The sequence below is a fragment of the Triticum aestivum genome, chromosome 7B (assembly GCF_018294505.1).
Source record: "Triticum aestivum cultivar Chinese Spring chromosome 7B, IWGSC CS RefSeq v2.1, whole genome shotgun sequence".
NCBI lineage: Eukaryota > Viridiplantae > Streptophyta > Magnoliopsida > Poales > Poaceae > Triticum > Triticum aestivum.
Window position 1 is genome coordinate 59372151 of NC_057813.1, and position 19388 is coordinate 59391538.

At 42.2% G+C, this 19388-nt stretch overlaps 1 protein-coding gene and 1 pseudogene across 1 annotated transcript; both read right to left on the reverse strand.

Moving 5' to 3' along the window:
* Positions 1-226: 226 nt before the first annotated feature.
* LOC123157643 (uncharacterized) lies at positions 227-12272 on the reverse strand (annotated as a pseudogene).
* Positions 12273-12795: 523 nt separating this feature from the next.
* LOC123162214 (uncharacterized) lies at positions 12796-15348 on the reverse strand. The gene is made up of 4 exons (XM_044579996.1): positions 14838-15348; positions 14173-14356; positions 13295-14090; positions 12796-13065 (listed from the first exon to the last, which is right to left on the reverse strand). The coding sequence occupies exons 1-3, from the start codon at positions 15077-15079 to the stop codon at positions 13296-13298; spliced, it is 1221 nt and encodes a 406-aa protein (XP_044435931.1). The 5' UTR covers positions 15080-15348; the 3' UTR covers positions 12796-13065; position 13295.
* Between the last annotated feature and the right edge of the window lie 4040 nt (positions 15349-19388).

The following is a 19388-nucleotide window of genomic DNA, read 5'->3' on the forward strand; positions in this document are numbered from 1 at the left end:
GTTCAACGGGTAAGATCAAATCTTTCTTCGCGAAGACACTAGACAGGCGTTCAGTCTATCCCTAGATGAGTGGTGAGTGAAAGGGGCACCCAACCCTCAGTAAGTGACATGAACACTGCAACACTGCAACACTGCAACCCAACCATCGGTGTTGATTTTACAGAGACGAGTACACAAAAGAGAAACTAACTAATGCACGCAGCGGCTACATACATGCTACGACAGCCTACGGCAGGGCATGCCGCCTACATTTCTTCGATTTCTTCTTATTTTTCTGCTTGTGCACCTCTATGTTTTCTGGGGTCAACAGGCCTCTGGCCTCGGGCGCATCTTCCTCGGCTGCTCCTGTACCCCCGGTTCGCTGTCGGAACATCCGTCAGTCTGCAGTTGGACAACCTCTGCAGCAGCTGTGTTCCTTCTCTCTTGTTCCATGGACGCTTTTTCAGAACGCAGAACGCTGATGATCTTCTTCAGCTTCTTCCCGCCATCCTTCCAGGTCAAATAGAGGTCCTTGGCAGTCACACATGCTCTCTTCTCCGCCCTACGAGTGCGGCGGCAAACAGCTCAGATGGGAAGAATAACAAACAATTTGCAGAAAATAGTGCCAAGTTGTGGGGTTTGTTGTATCAACTGGAATAATTATTGCGTTTATCTATGAACTGCCGATATTCTAATACATGTGCATACCTATCATCAGGTTGTTTTTCAAAGTCGTTGCAGACTTGCCTGACCTCCAGTAACAAATCCACATCTATCTTCGTTGGGGGTCCTCTTTGCGTCAGCCAGGAAAGGACACTCTTAAGGAATACAACAATAGCCCTTGCATCTTTCTGCACATATAAATTAGTTGCTTAATAAGTATAGAAAAACTGCTAGTGGTGAATTATCAGACCAAATGAAAGGAAAACCTAACACCTTATGTACTCACCTGGCCTTGCTTGTTGGCTTGAAACGCCTCAAACTTCTCCCAAAATTCAGCATCCCCGATTTTGTTACCACCACGGTCCCTTTCACGTGGCAGCAGACCTTTCCTCTGTATCTTTCCAAGAAAGTTATTCTCTATACTTTCATCACGAAAAAGCGAATTTGCCGTCCGAGCAACTTGATTAACCATGCAGTCCCAACTGCTAATTATGATAGCATTCAAGCCTCGACACGTCGCCTGGGCTCTGGGCGAACCTGCGACTAGCATGCGTTCTCCAATTACTTCAAGCGCATCAGCAAACAGCCTTCTGAATTTTCCAAGTTTCCGAGACCTTATTTGCAAAGCACCTAGAATCTTCTGCGAGAATTCGAAAGGCAAATCCTCGAAAACTTTGTGCATCTCAAGGAAACGGGTGGCCTCGTAGCAATCCCCCACTTTAAGATTTAAAGGCACAAGATAAAGTGTGACAACTAATCTCAGAAGGACTGGAATGTGTGAAGTACTTGAAGTCTTCTGGACCCACTCTTGGATCATATATTTCTTTGTCAAGAGACTCCTGACCGACTCAAATATGAAACGCCCTGCTGATATTGACATTTTCTCCAGTTCTCGATCTGGCGTAGACATCAAACAACTCTGAAAGTAAAGGCTGCAGTTTTTGCGCTTTACCATCTTGACAAAAATAGATTCTGTGGAGAACATACAACCATGAAGTACAAAACATGATGAAGCAAAATAACCAAGACACTCTATGAGATCCACACAGCACACTGGGGATATGTAATCCGGTTCGGTTCGCCAGTTTGTGTTCAAGGTAAACTTGAAGGTGGACTCAAGAGCAAGCTTTAAGTTCAGGAGCAAGGAATATCTGCCATCAAGACCACTAGGGTGTTGACTTTCTATGTGCTCGAAAAAGTCGAAACGGCTGTGGTGAACAAATATATCCAAAGATTGAAAAAAATTTGCCCACTCAGATTCGCTGTCCAGGTACTGCATAAGTCTTGAAGTCAGCATGGCACCCCAAGGTACTACGTGTAGCAGAAGTATGGCCATTCTCCCAAGATGCCCATGTGTCAGTTTCTTATTTGACGGCCTGAGATGCGCATCAAGGGAATCAACAATCAGACCATATGCAGATGGCGAGTAAAGTAGACCAATGTTCGACTCATCAACTGAAGCTTCCTCCCACAACTGCTGTAGGAACTGGAGCCCTAAACTGAATAGTTTTCGTTTCGAGCACATGTAGAGACATTTGGTATAACATTTAGCTTTGAAGTACGCTTCGGCTGCTTCTGACCAGCATTCAGTCATAGCAAAACAGTCACCAGCATCCTCAAGCCTTGAAGTGCTGCAATTTTGCATATACATCATTCCTATGGCAATGCAAGGAAACAATGTTTCATCAGATGGAGTTGGATGGAATGTGAAGTAATGACTATCCATATGAAAGATGAAATTTAGCATGAATTTCAACAGTACACTAAAGTAATGCAGGTGCGGCAACGAGACTTTTAGCCATGTCACTCCATCTTGAAACCATATGGAAGCTTCAGCCTTGATCATCTCGATCAGGCGAAGTGAAGTTTTAAAATTTGAAGATCTTTACTTCTTAGGTTACTCTCTTGGAGCAATTTGCCATTTTTCAATGTTAAGGAATGACGGAACTATAGAAGTACCGATACTACTCAAAAATTGTGGAGTCCGCAAACCTGCTCTTTTGTAGTCGTGTAACTTGATATAGCAACTGGCAGCTTTCTCGTGCATGCCAATAGATTCATAAATCTCTGCCGCTTTTTGCAATGAAGCCTGGCCCAGCTCCAAATTCTTAGGCATGACACTGTCTGCAGTTGATACAAGTCCGGCAGCTCTTGCCCACTTCTCTCTGTATGCATCATTAGCCTTTTCGAAACACATTGTAGCCATCTCAAAATGCCCCTCATTGAATAACTATAAGAAAAAAAATGTGCACTTGTGACATGGAATAGCAATTGCAGAAGAGAAGTACAGTAACACTGCAAGTAGGTATGTAAAAAGCAGGTATACATGCAAGTAGGTGTGCATAGATCAATTGTCAACTTGAAGTCCCAAAGATTTAATCATATTAAATATGAAAACTTCACTGACTAGGTAACATCATTAAATTGCATGCAAAAAACTAGTTTCCCAAAAAGCCTAAGCTGATGGGGAAATGATCTTTGAATTCAAGGCCTGTTGGCCCTAATACCATATTGAATTGCATGCGCCAACCAGTTCACCCAAACGCGTAAGCTTGACTGCGTGCAGTATATTTCAACAACGTAATGCATAGCGCAATAAACTAGATTTCCACACCAAAAAAGTGTATATCACTAACCTTGGTGCCCCGCCGCCTCCAATCATCAGTGCTGCTTCCTGTCTTCATTGCTTCAATGAAGGAAGAATCAAGTAATCTTACTTCTACAAGACACAACTTGTTCCAGAAGTCAAACATTGGCCTACAGTAATCATCTGCAGTTTCACATATCCACAATCTTTGCCTAGTTCGTGTGATGGCAACATAAAGTTGCTTCAGCTCTGAACAGAGAAGACAGTGCTTGTTTCTGTCGAATTCCGGATGAGAGATCTCCTCAGGTGATGATAAAATATTTTTGTTTTTCATATAGCCATAGACAACTCTCCATTTGTTTCTTAAAGGCGATGAACTGAAAATATTGTACAACAGCACATCCTACAGATAAAAGAAGTGTTGAAACAACCCATTCTGCAGATAAAAGAATTTGCAAAATGAACACAAATGGAGTGAGCGGGTAGGCCCATACCTGGAATTCAAGACCTTTACATTCAACAATAGTCAAAACAAGGGCCTGTTTACCAACAAGATCAACAATTTGTTTTTTGGTAGCATCATCACGAACCAATATGACTTGCTCGGCACCAAACCCATGCGGGTTACCATCCTTACTTTTGCTTTCTCCAAATATATTCACAATTGCATTTTTATCGTTACCAGTCTCCAGCACTACAGGAGGTTCTCCATATACAAGTCCAGTCTCTGGATTAAGCTTGTCAACACTTGATGGGAAAAAGAAGTACAAAAGGTCAATGATACTTTGGGCCATACGAAGAATCCCGGAATGTGTGCGAAAATTTTGAGTAAGTTGAAACATATCAGAGAGATGGCATTGTTTTCCATGTTTATTTCCTTGATTACATGCTTCAGTTTCTGAGAGGAATGTGGTATAAAAAAGTGAGCGAATATCTTCAAATCTGAAATCAACCCCCCTTGCGATAGTCTGTGCAGTATCACCGGCAAAATGGAAGCCCTCGTCGAAATTCCTGCAGACATACTTAAGAAGTGCTATTTGTGTCATGGTTAGATCCTGCACCTCATCCACATAAACAAAATCCACCATGTCGCCATTGTAGCCCTCTGAAACTAGACTTTTGTGAAGGCTATTCACAAAGTCAGACAAATCAAATTCTCTGGCAGTGCACTTCATGCTCTCATAATCAAGGAAAATATCATAAATCCTATCTCTCTTCTCACTGTTCAAGGATGAAAATCTTTTATCTGAGAGCATCACATAATCTGATCTTTCAAGTTTTCCTGTACTAGGCCTGCTTGCTTGATATCCGCCCTTTATATGAGAAATTATTTCAGTAAAGACAGTGGACGCATCAAGTTTCTTGGTCAGGTCTGCATTAAAATGAGGCCAGTACGAAGCAGCAAATTTCTCATAAGTAACTTCCTTCAGTTCAATCAAAGTTTGCAATGCATGGGATTTTGAATAGCCCCTCTCAGTGCTAGACCTCAGTTCACCATAGAAAATATCAAAAAATGATGTCTGGCGTGTTCCATCAAGCATCATCAAGAACTTGCGATATGTTATAGCAAGGGGATAGTGCTCACAAGGTAGATCACAAAAATTGTCTGGAATTTCTGTAGATTGTTCCATATCATCAATGATGTCATGCATATCGGTGCTAGGCTGGTCAGGGGCATCACCAGAGACAAATCTGTAAAGGGTAATGTAACTTGAAATTAATATGAGATGAACAGTGACAAAGAACCAGCTTGCAGTGTATAGTTCCAAAAAGATGAATTGCAAGTAGATAAAATACATTAAACCGTTTGAAAGAACATGGGAAAGGGGCATTTTTTTACAACAAGACAAAGGAGCATTTCAAGAGTGTGGTGAAAGAGCACATTTCTACTGGTACAAAAAAGAGCACATTTCTTTGCTCCACTTTCAAATGGATAAATGAAAATAATTTTCCGAACTAGAAACGCATGTAAAAACAGTCACATGGAGCTCCAGATCCAACGGATTTACCTTTTAAGTCTGCAAATTTGATTCTTTACAGCCGAACATAACTTTGGGCTTACAGTGATGAAGACCTGTTTTACAAAACTTTCTTCCTTTATGTCATTCAGTGTGATAATATTTTTTTCACAAGCCCCAAGTAAACCAACTTCGTCCAAGTTAAGCCCCCGGGATGCAGTAAATGACATTTGCTCTATTTGAAGTAGTTTCATTGTCAAGACGGTGGTTTTCCCAGTTCCTGACCTCCCAAGTATGAAACTAGTCTGAGGGAATCGGATTATCACATCCTCTTCGTCAGTCAGTTCGAAGGGAATATCAATTTCAGACCCATCAGTAGCTGTCAGCAAATGTTTTGCCACTCCAGATGATAAAGAGTAGAATTTCATCAGCAAGAAGCTTTCACTAACTTTCAAATTCTCCAGAAGACATGATGTATCCATGCGATCATGATCTTCCTGGGCATCAACTGTGCAGTCCTTATAGCGAATAATATTATGCTCAACATCCCAAATCACAGGAACTTCCAGTTTCCTGTTATCCACAAAAAAAAATGGATGGGAGAAATAAGAAGAATATCAACATTTTGATCATCTGCAAGCATGAATATTTTTACTAGCAGTTCATTTGGAAGGACCAAAAGTTAGAACAAAAATAAAAAGATCTTGCACTACTACTTGGGTAAAACCAAGAAAGAATAAACAAAACATACCCATCTGTCTGCACTCTTCGGCAGTGATCCAGGTAATCATCTGTGTACATGGAAAACATGTTTTCGAGACGTTGAACAGTTCTTGCAACATGCTTGTGGGGTAGTAGGTCCCAAATTCTTATTATCTGGAAAACCCTTCTTTCTTTTTTCTCCATGTCAATATTCCAAATAAGATAAAAATCCCTGACTTTGTATACTTTTGCAAGTTGGAAAGTATCACATATATCAATGTTCTTAAATGTTGTCCTCCAACCACCACCAAGTTTAACAAGTTTCTGCAGTACTTCCCTCTTGAGCTGCGGTGATTTTAGTCCGATGAAAGATTTTCTAAATCCGTCGCTAAGAACAACCTGTCAAATTGGGGAAATACATAACACAGAACTTGAGTAGACATGCATTCAAGAAAAATCAAAAGATTTTTTTAATAAGTAGGTAATTCGCCAGATGGTATGTACTGTATATGAATTTAAGCCTAGCATTGTCATGTGGGGCCATCATTACTAACATAGCAGCAAGCCATGGGAGGAGGGGACATCTTCAGCTAAGACTTGCAGGTATGCCAAGTTACACAAATTCACTTTCTTCTCGAGTTAGTTTACTTGTTTCCAAAGACACAAGGTAGTTACTCTTTGTTAAGATAAGATTGGAATTAAGGCATCTTTGATTCATAGAAATTTAAGAACACAGGAACAGGAAGAATTTGAGTGTCATGCCTTGTTGATTCCAATAAGATAGAATCACAAGAAAATGATTCAAAGAATGTTTGATGCACCATAGGGATGGAAACCTTCCAATGAAATGTAGTGCAAAAGAAACCCTAGGGAAAATGCCTACATATAGTAATCCTAGTATCCTATAAATAAAAAACACACACATAGCAAAAAATTCAATATGAATACAATCCTCCAAAATTCCTATGAAAATCCTTTGAATCAAAGAGGCCCTGATTTTATTAGCTCCACCCCCATATAATGGAACTTGGCACATGATATTTGGCTCTCTTTTTTATATATGGAAAAGGCATTTCATCTCAGCTTTATGTTGATACAGCTTAAACAAGAAATGACCAAGAAAAGGAATTTAATCCCCACCATGGCCTAGGCATTTTACAACCTTAAACTGCCTCGACCACACATGACTCACGATTACAACGTCATCAAGGCCGCGCTCCCTTCGATTTTTACAATGCCTTGACCACACATCACCCATGATTACCCTATCCCTTAGCTCATGACAAGGGTACAAAATAAAATAAGGAACTTCCGTAACAGAAACAATGTTCAACTGACAACGACACCCACAGAATCTGGTTTTGTGCTTACGTGGCACAACACAATCTGGTTTTGTGCTGACGCAGGGCCAAACTATCTGGTGCTTGGGCGGCACGGTCAGGTCTGTCACTCACTCCAGCCAGGTCAACATGCCATGGCAAAAGCTGTTGATGTGACATATTACTTGGCTAAAACCACTTATCTAGGGACAAAAACTACAGCAAACATAGTTGAAGGGACTGGAAGTAGAATCTGGCAACAGTTGAAGAACTACAAGTACGCTTTATTCAGGTATACAAAATCATAATAGTGTGACATAGCATGTTATGGTGTAACTGTAAAGGAACCACATAATTGACAAAGCATGCTGCAAAATCTTGAGCACAAACCTCTCAATACCCAATTACAGAATAAACATCCTAGCAAATTAAAATAAACCACATACATGATCCCGGAAAGTATGAGACATATGTAGGTAGTTCATGACCACACACGAAAAGTACAAACTCCACAACGTATCAATTCAACACTGAAGTCACTCCCTAAAAAAATCAACACTAAAGTCCCTGACAATAAACGTCAACTCACCAGATATATAAACATCATATATGTAATTTGAATTTCAGGAAATTAAGTGCAGTGCACATAAATAACAGAACCAATAAAACGAACTTGTGAAAACATGGTTTAAGTTAAACTCACTAAGGATCACTTTTGTGCTTACCTTCCATCTAGTATTGCTGAAAATTGCTGAATCAGCATTGAGAAGATCGTCAAGTTCATCAAGTTCTTGCTTTACGTGCAATATCAATTTGCACATGGTTGCGTCATTATTGGCATTAATAATGCAGTTACGGCTTCTCGCATCATGAACAAGGTTTTTCCAGACAGTCCCACTTTTATATAATGTAGAAGCATTCCCAACAATCCAAAGGCAGTGCCTACATCAAATAAAGCAACCACCTGATTTATATATACAAGTAATACATACAATAAACAATAACAAACCAAAGAATTGGTGTGCACCTTGCTCTAGTAAGAGCAACATTTGTTCTTTGGTTATCAGCAAGAAATCCAAGACCTCCTCTCTCATTGGACCTGACAGTTGATAGTATGATTATATCGTCCTCTTCGCCTTGGAAACCATCAATGGACTTGACCCTCACATGAAATCCATCACATGTATCGTATTTTTCACCGAGTCTATCTTTAATTACACCAACTTGACAGCTATATGGAGAGACCACACCGACACTGAGCCCTTGGCCTGACCCTTTCCAGGCTACACAAAAGAATAAGCTGGTATGTTACTGATCTTTAGGAATCAATCTTTTCGCTAAACTAGTGAGGAAATTTCTAAATCAAGCTTAAATTGGTTCTGTATATAAGCCAACAATTGACCTGACACTATCTACTTCCACTATCTAAGTCCATGTCTATCAACCACTTAATTTCATACAGAATATCAGATTATGAAGTAGCAGAGTGCTCAAGGCAGGATGATACAGTTAAAGGAAGGATAGGTTCAGCATAGACATACATTTGAAGATGTTTTCGATAAGATACAAAACAACAGCAACTTCAGCCATGTTTCTCCAACTGTTTTCAGTGCCATCTTTGTCTTCCCTTCCATCAGTGACACTTATAAAAGTGTAGCTGCCAAAAGGGAGGCTTGTGTAATCCTTATTATAGGAAGGAGACAAGACATTTGGACCATCTAAAATCTTCCTCTCATAAAACTGAGCAATTGGAAATGAGCTGATACAAGTATCCATTCGGTACTGTATATTCAGCAAATGCTTTTCGAAATTCAGCATAACCAATCTCTGAAAAAGACTTGTTCCGAATCCAGCTTCCTTGCATAACTAGAGGTAAACAATGAAATACAGAATTAATAGTATAAAAACATATCAACAGAAACAGAGTTAAAGTTAAGACGTAGCCTTCACAAATTCAAATGAAAAAATAGTATAAGCATTTTAGCACGGAAGCTTATGTTGCGATTACAGGCACCAGTGACTAAGAAAGAAAATTATATGACACAGAAAGGGTAAGACAAAACCTTACCTGGCTTTTAACCATTTTGCATTCAGCTGGCAGTCATCTCCTAGCAAAACAACATGTTTCAACTGATGCAGACGTAGTGGGATCACCAATTCACATTCTCGCACTTGTGCAGCCTCATCGACAATTAACACATCAAGGGGTTCAATCTCCATATGATGCAATCGGTAAGAACTAGAGGTAGTACAGAAAAGAAGCACAGCATTACGCATACAGTAGCGCTGGACCCAGTTTTTGCCTACTCCAATAGGTAAATTAAGCGAGTGTTGAAGATCCTTCAGCAATTTAAGGCATGTGGGCCTTATTCCATCCAGTTGCTTCTCAGTAAAAGATATAGGCTGCACACAAACTGAGTTGTCGCTTGAGAGACAACTTTTTAAGCTCTTGCCGGTTAAATCAACACCACACAGAAGGGCGTCAAATTTTTCTAGCATATTGAACAATGTGGATATATTGCTGATATTATCACGGGAAAAGCACCTTCCAGGGAGGCGAATCAACAATTTATTTATACAACTTCTAAGAGCTATTGCTGTCACACGAATTGCTCCTTTAGGAAGTCCAGATTGCACACAGGATCACTACTTCCATCATCCCGAAGAAGCCTATCATACTGAGAACCACAGTCTTCAAAAGAAGATATCATTGAAGCTAGTTTGCAGCTCCATCCAGACGACGATGAAAAGCACTCAACAAGTTCACTCACACGAAAATCCAAGAAAACTTCCTGAAGATCTCCAGTTATGTCCATTTTATACTTGTTCCCAAATAGCAAGACATCTCCAAGGAAAAAGGGTAAATGATTTTCGTCAACGTTTGTGTTGAATTCCTTCAAGTTTTGAAGGAGACATGTGCAAACCCCAATTACAGCAACATTTGCGGGAGCACATGTTAGAGTTCTGCATTTCATAGAAGCCAAAGCCTGCAGTAAAGCACTAACAGTGTGGGTCTTTCCAGTACCCGGTGGACCCTGTATAAGCTTCATGAGGTTCATATGCCTACATCTTACAGCTGAGATGACAGATTCAATAGCATCCATTTGCGATCTATTAAGATTCATCGGTAACAGTTGCTCTGTGAAACAAGCCAAATGTTCCCCATCATGTTTAGCACAGATATGACAGACATAACCACCCTAGAAAAGAGCCAACAAAGAAGAACTCACAAAAGTTAGATATCATGGTAAAAATATAGTAAGTAAAACTAGAAGGCAACTGTGCATGTCCTATTACCGAATTTGTGGGGGCTAAGAGAGACTCGATCACTGTGAAATTGTTATTCATGTGCTTGTCAAAGCTCAGTGCTTTCCATATCCACAAATTTGTTATGATATTACCGAGAAATATTGCATACGTGAGTTTCTGTAAGTCTTCTTCCAAACCAATATCTTTTGCGACCTTAATTTGGAAACGCTTCTGGCACTCATCATCATCATCATCCATACAAACATCAGTAACCATTGCCAAGTAATATGTCACGCCATAGCGGTTGAAGTCCCCCGCACCTTCAGGTTTCATGCTAGACAAAATAAATACGTCACCATTCCTTACGGTATGAGCCTCCGTAGAATAAGCAGCCCCATAATCCCAAAAGTCCACATATATATAGTACACTTCCGGTTTCTCCGTTACCTCCATAGAGAGTATATTCGAAGAGGGTCCTTCCATGATGAGTTCAAGGCATGAGCACAGATGTGACCTTGTCTCTTCAATCAAAGGTGCGCGATACGATTTGAGATAGTGATCAAGTGACGTGAAGCTGCAAGGAATAGCCTCAACCTACATAAAAATAGTAAATGGCAATGTGATTAAAGATAGCAAAAATCTAGAATGTGGCAGCATGAACACACGAATGGTATGCGGCAGTGGCGGTGCCAGGAATTCATTCATGTGTAGTCAATTCAAACTTGTGTAGTCATATATATGTATTTATGATTTTTTCTACATGATATATACTCATTGTATGATGTTCTTACCAAAAAGCTGTGTAGTCATTTGACTGCACAGCTCATGCATGGCTTCGCCACTGGTATGCGGGTATGCTACCAGATCAACTATGTGGTCAAATTTCATCTTCTACGAGACCAAGCAAGCAAATACAGTGCTGAGGCTCTTGGCAATCATGACATGTTTCTAGCAACTTCAGAATAAATTAATACAACTAAATGACATCATAATATTAATTACAGAGCTAACATCCCCTGACAGTCTTGTAGAACTTGGTATCTCATATATAGTGAGGTATCTACAGTATTCCGAAATGCCGCTATATCATTGGAAAGAAAATTTGGTGTATCATTTGTGTCAGCATATCTATCTGTGGTTTTAACTTTCAGTGAGATTTCGATGAAATTCACTGAATTTCATTGAGTTCAGCAGTCAGTGAAATATTCACTTTCGGCCAAAAAAATTCAGCAATTTCAGTACTACACATGAATTCAAATTATTTTCATAAATAATTTCAAAAAACTCAAATATTTAACTGACTTCAAGTGAACATTTCAGCCATTTGGCCGAAACACAAACCGAAATCACTAAATTTCGGTGATTTCAGTTGGTGCTGAAATTTTTCTGAAACTGAAAGTGAAAACCTTTTCCATCATTAGTATTCCAATCATATATGGTACAGTACACTAGCTGGCTCGGATGAATCACAAGCACACATACTTCCCATTCCAAACGCTAGCAAAATCTTGGCCACACCCAGGACCCAGCGGTCCAGATGACCTAACTCGGACCGCCCAACAAGAAGTGAAACAACGATTCACTACAAGCGATCCATCAATCGATCATCATGGAAACCTACACATGGCCGCTGGACGCAGCTCGCATGCATAAAGAAGACAGAAAAAACAACGGAAAAAGGATGCTCAGGTTGGGGGACAGATTGAGCACCTGCCCTCGGTAGAGGTCGTCGTTGATGATGTCCTGGATTGACCAGGAGAGCACGATGTCGCCCAAATCCATCTCCCCCACGTCGTCGCGCGCGCCCGGCATCATCGCGCCGGGGGCCCGCTCACGCGCCTTGGCCTTTTCCCCTCACGCACGAGCAGCGGAGCAGGCGAGCGGCAGCCGCGATGAAAGGGGTCTCGAGGGTGAGCAGCGCGGCATGGCGCTGGAGCCCCGCTCACGCGCTTCAGGAGGTCGAGCAGCCGGAGCAAGCAAGCGGCGGTGGCGAGGAAGGGGGGCTTTGAGGGCGAGGAGGAGCAGGAGGTTGCAAGCCTTCGACTCGAAGCGTCCGCCGGTGTGCTTGTGAATTGTGATCGAGCAAAGATAATAGCACAGCCGGCTGCTGGCTATATAGCAATGCCACGTCATCATAAAGCCTTCTCTCATATAGTAATCTGGCGTTTTGGCTGGTTATTAGCATGGCTCCATTTAATTTGAAGTATTTATTGTGTACAGGTGCATATGATTTGCTGTGATCTACAGTAAACAACATCTTTATGGCCATTTCAAAGAGCATACATATACATGCCATCCATGCAACCAGGAAATAGGAAGACTCACTGGCATTTAGGCAACAAACATATGTCATACAGCATCATAGTACTCCAAACATGTCACACAGCATCATACTGCTCCATAGCATCATGAGTAATTACTTAAGATTACATAAGTCTTTAAGAAAGCATTCAGCAAACATAATAGATAACATCTCCGGCAAACAAGCTGTTCACGACCACAAGCAACAATCATAGTCTTGATCTGGACGATGACAAAAGTCACAAAGCATGGAGGGTACTTCGCTGGAAAGGAGCAACCACTCATTTGCATCAATAACCTTCAACCACTGTATGGAAAAGGAACCGGGTCAAGCTTAAAAATTTAGCCAATGCAAACTTACAGCATGTGACATCAAGAAGTAACACTGAGTAGTAATGTTGGAGAAAATCGCTTCTATAAATCCTATATAGCTACACAGGTTCAGTAAAAACAAATACTGTAACAATAGGAAGAGGAACATGACCAATTTAAGTACATGATCAATTTTAATTAAGACAACGGACAGTAGGAAATACCTTAGACCATTTTGCCAAATAGCTTCTCCCTTAAACACTTCAATGCCAACACATGCTCCGATCTCACATCTTCAGGCATCCCGATTGTGTCTTGCATCACCAATGAGTGATATGTTTCTAGCATGACCGACTCTTTGTGATCTTTTGCCGCAAGGTGAGCAAGCCTCCGTGCTTCAAGATTCTCAGCAGAAACACGCCTCTGGGTCTCTAACATCTCTTTGCGGCCTTCATTTGCTGCATTCTGGGCATCTACAAACTTTTGAAGCCCATCTTCAAGATCTATTATACAAACTTCATCCTTTCTTTTTCGTTTCTGCTTCTCCTTAGCTTGCTTGCCACCCGGTGGACGTTCATCTTCATCATCATCATCATCTATAGTGGAATGCTTCCCTACTTCATCATCAACACTAAACTTCCTCTTGTCCGGCTCCAGATCTTCTAGGCGTTCCAAATATGCGTCCCATTTTGGTTCCTTTTTAAGAATCTCCCAGCAATGCTCAAACATAAACGGACCGTCTTTTTTGTGATCTTCCTCATAAGTTTGCATTGCCCTCTTCTTTAAATCTGCATCAGATTCACCACTAGCATACAAAGCACTAGCCTCCTTATAACTCGCACAAAACCATGCAACCCTTTTCTTAATTCTCCCAAAGCGATCTTTCACTTGCTTGACTAGTCGTTCCCTGTTTTTTGGGGTGGTACTGTTGTAGACAGCAGTAACATCTTTCCAATATTGTTCATTCTTCTTGTAGTTTGATTGGATTGGGTCATTGGAATTATTCAACCAAGCACTAACCTACAATATTATCAGAAGGGGTTAATTGAATTTGCTAGTAATGAAACACATGGAGCAAGCATGCATGCAAAAAGAGACATACCAATCGAAGATCTTCTTGTTTTGTCCATAGCAAGCGTTTTTCAGTCCTTCCACAATCACCACCATTTGTGTCATCGCCAGCATTGACTGGTTGCGGTGAACTCCCATTGTGAATAGGTTGTGTGGGGCCTGCCGTGTTCTGAAAGTAACTAAGGTAACCACCAGGTGGGTGAGAATCCACTCCCCTGCTCAACGACATAAAGAAACGAAGAGCGATCAGCACCGAACTACATGTAAGTATATACTCAAATTTGTAAAATCTAAATACAATACATTTGAGATGCATACTAGTTGATCACAGCAACTATTTAAAGGAAAAATAATCTGAATTGATCACAACAACTATTTAAAGGAAAAATCTGAATTGATCACAGCAACTATTTAAGATTCAGCAAACTGAAAAGTTACACTACACTGCAATCCAAGATTCAGCAAACGAGAAGTCATGTGCTCCTGTACATCAAAGAAAGATCATCTAGCAGAAGAAACTTTTCTTTTTCTATCATTACTAAGCTACTAAAAATGAACTCTGAAAATAGACAGTAGAGTAGTAGATAGATTTCTGATGTTGTATCATCTAACTAGCATATCATACAAGTGTGTCAGCGGCTCTAAAAAATGACACCACGATTCAGAGTTGAGATAAGCAATGGAGAAAAATCATACCATACTTGTGGATCAGAGTAGTCCATATTGCCAGCCATGTACCAAGGTGATGTAGAGTCACCGATGCAGGCAGGCGGGGCGGACTTAGGCGCCGGCGAGACCAGCAGATGCGCTGGCGGCGGGGTGAGCAGAGGCGCTGGTGGCGGGGTGAGCAGAGGCGCTGGCGGCGGGGTGAGCAGAGGCGCTGGTGGAGGGGCTTCACAAGGTGCCGGCGCGCGCGTCCGTTTGGACTGCTGACCCATCTCCTTGATGTGCGCCGGCGACAATTCTAGGGTTCGGGAGAGGTGGTGATTTGGGGAAAATTTGGAAGGCTTGATTTGGCGCGAGGAAGCTATTTGGGGCGACAGCACGGGCTGATTTTCGCGCGCGAAGGGGGAAGGAGAAGCACGGGAGGCGGGAGAGGCGCAGGGGATCGAGAGCGCCGGCTCTAGCGCTCGCCACGGGCTGCAAGTGAGCGCAAAGCTCTCGTATCTTGTGCCGCAGCCCGGCGCTTGACGAAGCGCCCGTTCGCTTCTCTCTCCCTCTTTCTCTCCCCTTCAGATGTGATTTGGCTCACGTGGAAGGGCTTATAGCCAGTTGAGTCAGCCTTATTATACTTGCTCTCAATAGCGGCAGGGGTGGTTAATGGCGGCCTTTTTGCTTCTGCGGGAAGATCGAGGCGGAGGTTTGCTGCAGCCTTTTTGGTCTTGGGGCTTGGACCTTATTTCTACTCATTTCTTCGCCGGCCCAGGTTCGACTTGAACCACACACATGAGAGCAAAGGCAGGGGCCAACGTCGGCTGGGCAGAGGCAGCACCTGATCGCCTCCCCACCGTCGGATCCACTTAAAATTACACATACCATACACGGGTGTTTTGTTAGAATACCTCAGCCAATTTCCCTTAGGGCATGTACAATGGTTGATAAGATAGTCTTATCTTAAGTTTTGCATGTAATTTAGATATGACAAAGAAAAATGTCTACAATGGGTCATTTCTTAGCCTTATCTTCAATAATTAGCAATTCCTAAAAATGTGGTGAGACATATTCTGCTAAGAGATCATCTCTTGTCTTATCTTAAATAAGAGAAGACAAGTCTTCTCTTATGAGTTCTCTCTCCTCCACCTCATTATTTATCCTACGTGGTACTCCTAAAATAGCACCATTGTACATGCCCTTAGATGCAGTTTTGAGCCGTTTGGATGTCTACCATGCATGGAAATCTTGGTCTGCACGAAATTTGAACCACCTCTAAGCTGGCTCTGGAGGAATGATGGAATCGACCGTTTCCAGAGAGTCTGACCCAAGTGACGCAATCCAGCGTACGTGTGTGGAGGCGGCTGCACGAGAGAGAAAACGTGGGAGACGCTGCATAATTTCGCGAAGCGACGCCGTAAACTCTCTCACCCTTCTCTCAGCGCTCACTCTCCACTCTCTCGCCGACGGCGATGTGCACAAAATCTGGACAACGAATAGCGGCGACGAGCATCAGAAGCATGATCTGGACGGCAAGCACTGACACTAGTGCAGAACCGGCCTTTAGTGTTGGTTCGTAACGGGCACTAAAGAGTGGGAACTAAAGCCCCCCCCCCTCTTATTACCGGTTTGTCATGAACCGGCGCTAAAGTGACACCACGTGGCACGAGCCAGACCCGTATGCGCGTAGGACATTAGTACCGGTTGGTAACACCAACCGGTACTAAATGTTTGGGGTTTTTTTTTGCTTTATTTTCCATTCCATTTTTTGTTTGCTGGTATTTCACGACACTACAATTTGTACACGTTATGCATATATATAAATAGATTTTCTCGTACGTAGAACCGTGTATATGTGTGTGTGTGTGTATATATATATATATATATATATATATATATATATATATATATATCATCGAATGTCTCACAACCAACACCATTAATTATTCACACATACACATGTATATACATATACAATTTCTCCTACATATGTTGCCTTGGTGCCTCCGGAGCACGATGACAAGTGGTTCATGTGGGTGGTAGCGGGTAATAGTATTCTCCTTTGGGATCTATGACCTGGTCGAGCAAAAATCCGGCTATTTCTTCTTGAAGTGCTAGTATGCGGTCCGATGGTAGGAGCTTATCCCGCACCTCTCTGAACTGTTAAGAAGGAGATCAATATGCATGTGTGTTAGTTGTGTGACTAGATATCGATAATGGTGTGAATAGTGTTCTGACAAACGTACCCAGTCTTGTCTATCAGATCTGCTCCTTTCGGACGCCATCATGTGAATGTTCTCGCAAACGTAGAATGCACACAGATTATTCCCCGGCGCCTGCTTCAGGGCCTTTACGAGAATGAAATTGAATCAGATAATGATTAATCAAGCATGATAATTAATTAATGATATTGAAGCAAGAATTAAAGAGATGGTAGCTAGCTAGTACTACTTAATTACTTACCTTTGGTCGATGCCAAAACAACTTTTGAGCCCAGTCGCCTGGAGTCACCTTGATGAACTTTGCCCATGCCCTGCCCACCGGCAAAGAAAATTGATAGAGAGGTTATTAAATAGTTCATATCAGGAAATGACGAACTAATAATAGGCCGAGATATATATAGTTAATAATGATTGAAATTACCTGTTGACTATCCCTTTCACGATGGTGAAGTCTTTATCTTCTTTAGTTAGTGAGTCCAGTAATTCAACTTTTCCTTCCTCACCTTTAATGTCTATCAAGACCCAGTGCCAACTGCATGCACACACGTTTGCATGTCTTAATTAAACAGGCATGTGCATAAAATTAATCAACTACCGTAAACCGTATACACTTAATTATTAACATATAGCTAGCTAGTAAGCAAAAATAGAATTTGTAGTACAAGACAGTGTGACTCACGGGAAATTGTAAGGAAGTAGTATATCTTCATTGCTATTGAGGCGCTTCAAGAACTCTAGCATGCTTTCCTCTACACCTGCTTGATAAAATGGAAGCTTCCATATGTCCTCATTAATGGTATTTGGGTCAATGAACCCAATGCCATAGCGTCTAAATTTTTTCATTGCATACATCTTCATCCTGCATATAATACCACAGAAAAGAATATAGTGAGGATAATTACATGTAATGATTGATCAAAATTATCACTACATAACTAGCTTGAGACTTAAATTACAGAAATAAATCACTTACAGACAATAGCAACTGACGATAGACTTGTCGAGTGCGTCTTGATTGTATAACTGAAATAGTTCTGGATACTCAATGGCCAGAGCTTTCTCATGGTAATAATGCTCATGCTTGACATTCACCATGAGGGACTCTCGATTGGAAATCTTGGTAATGTTCATGTACCATTGATGCAATTCATACATTCTCGTTGGGAGGTCCTTGACCTTGTCTGGATGGACCAAAGGTTGGCCCCGGACATATTTTCATTTTATTTCTGATTCTCTAAGTGGAGACATGAGCTCGATTTCGAGGAGTTGTCCAACAGAGATCTTGAGCATTTCAGCCTGCATTATATGCTCCTCCGTTATTACCACATCGCCCTACTGGGGAACGCTAACGGTTTGCCCACAATAATATTTGGCGCACGTACTCCTCTCATGTGTTGTTGGCACAACAAGCGGGGGGATTGCTTGCGCCACCTATTCTCCCAGTTGGGGAACGGTTTTCCCGCATTTTTTGCCAGCTGCTTGTTGGCTCGAGCTCGAGCTCGCTTCCTTCTGTAGCCGTGCTCGATGTAGCTTCCTGACTTGACGCTCATAGTCTGAGTCAACAGGCTTGGGAGCTGGTGCTCTAGCCATACGAATGAAGTGGTCAATCGTTTTCTCAGGCACTTTCTCCTTTGGCGGCAGTGCCAGTTTCGGTCCAAAATGGGCGTCCACTTGGGCCTGCACTATGGCTGCGTTTTGCTCCTCGGTCATGTCGTAAGGCCTCTGAGGAAGAGGAGCGAGGCTTGGACCATATTTATATCGCTTATCTCCGCCTGTAATTCCTGTACTACCTCGACTCGTACCGCTACACATCATAGCTGCGGCGTGTCTCTTCTACGATTGCTGAGACAGCAGAGACGGCTGACGTGGCTAACGCTGTGCCGGACTTGAAGCAGGAGGAGTGGCCTGACGCTGTGTCGGACATGAAGGAGGAGGAGTCTACTCAAGCGTTCGGGGACTTGGAGGAGGTGGCGGACTTTGAGGAGGAGGCGGCTCACGCGTTTGTGGACTTGGAGGAGCGGGAGTCCGCTGACTCGGTGGCGGACTTCGAGGAGGAGTCGGCAGACGACGCGGTGTCGGTGGACTTGGAAAGATGATGCAATCCTTTCTCCATAGGATTATACGATGTACGGCCTCTCCCAGTGTGCGCTCGCCGTCACCTCCAGCAATGTCAAGTGCTAGCATCGAATATGGCTCCACTATTTCATCAACCATGACACGAACATAGCCCTCTCGAATCGGGATGCAATGGAAGGTTGCTTCAGGGGTAATTGTGAAAGCAACGCCGTCCGCCACCTTCATGGATATGTTCTTCATTTTGGAGTGTAGCTCATAGTTAGCGTTCTCTATGATGTCATCCACAGGGTGGTATGTA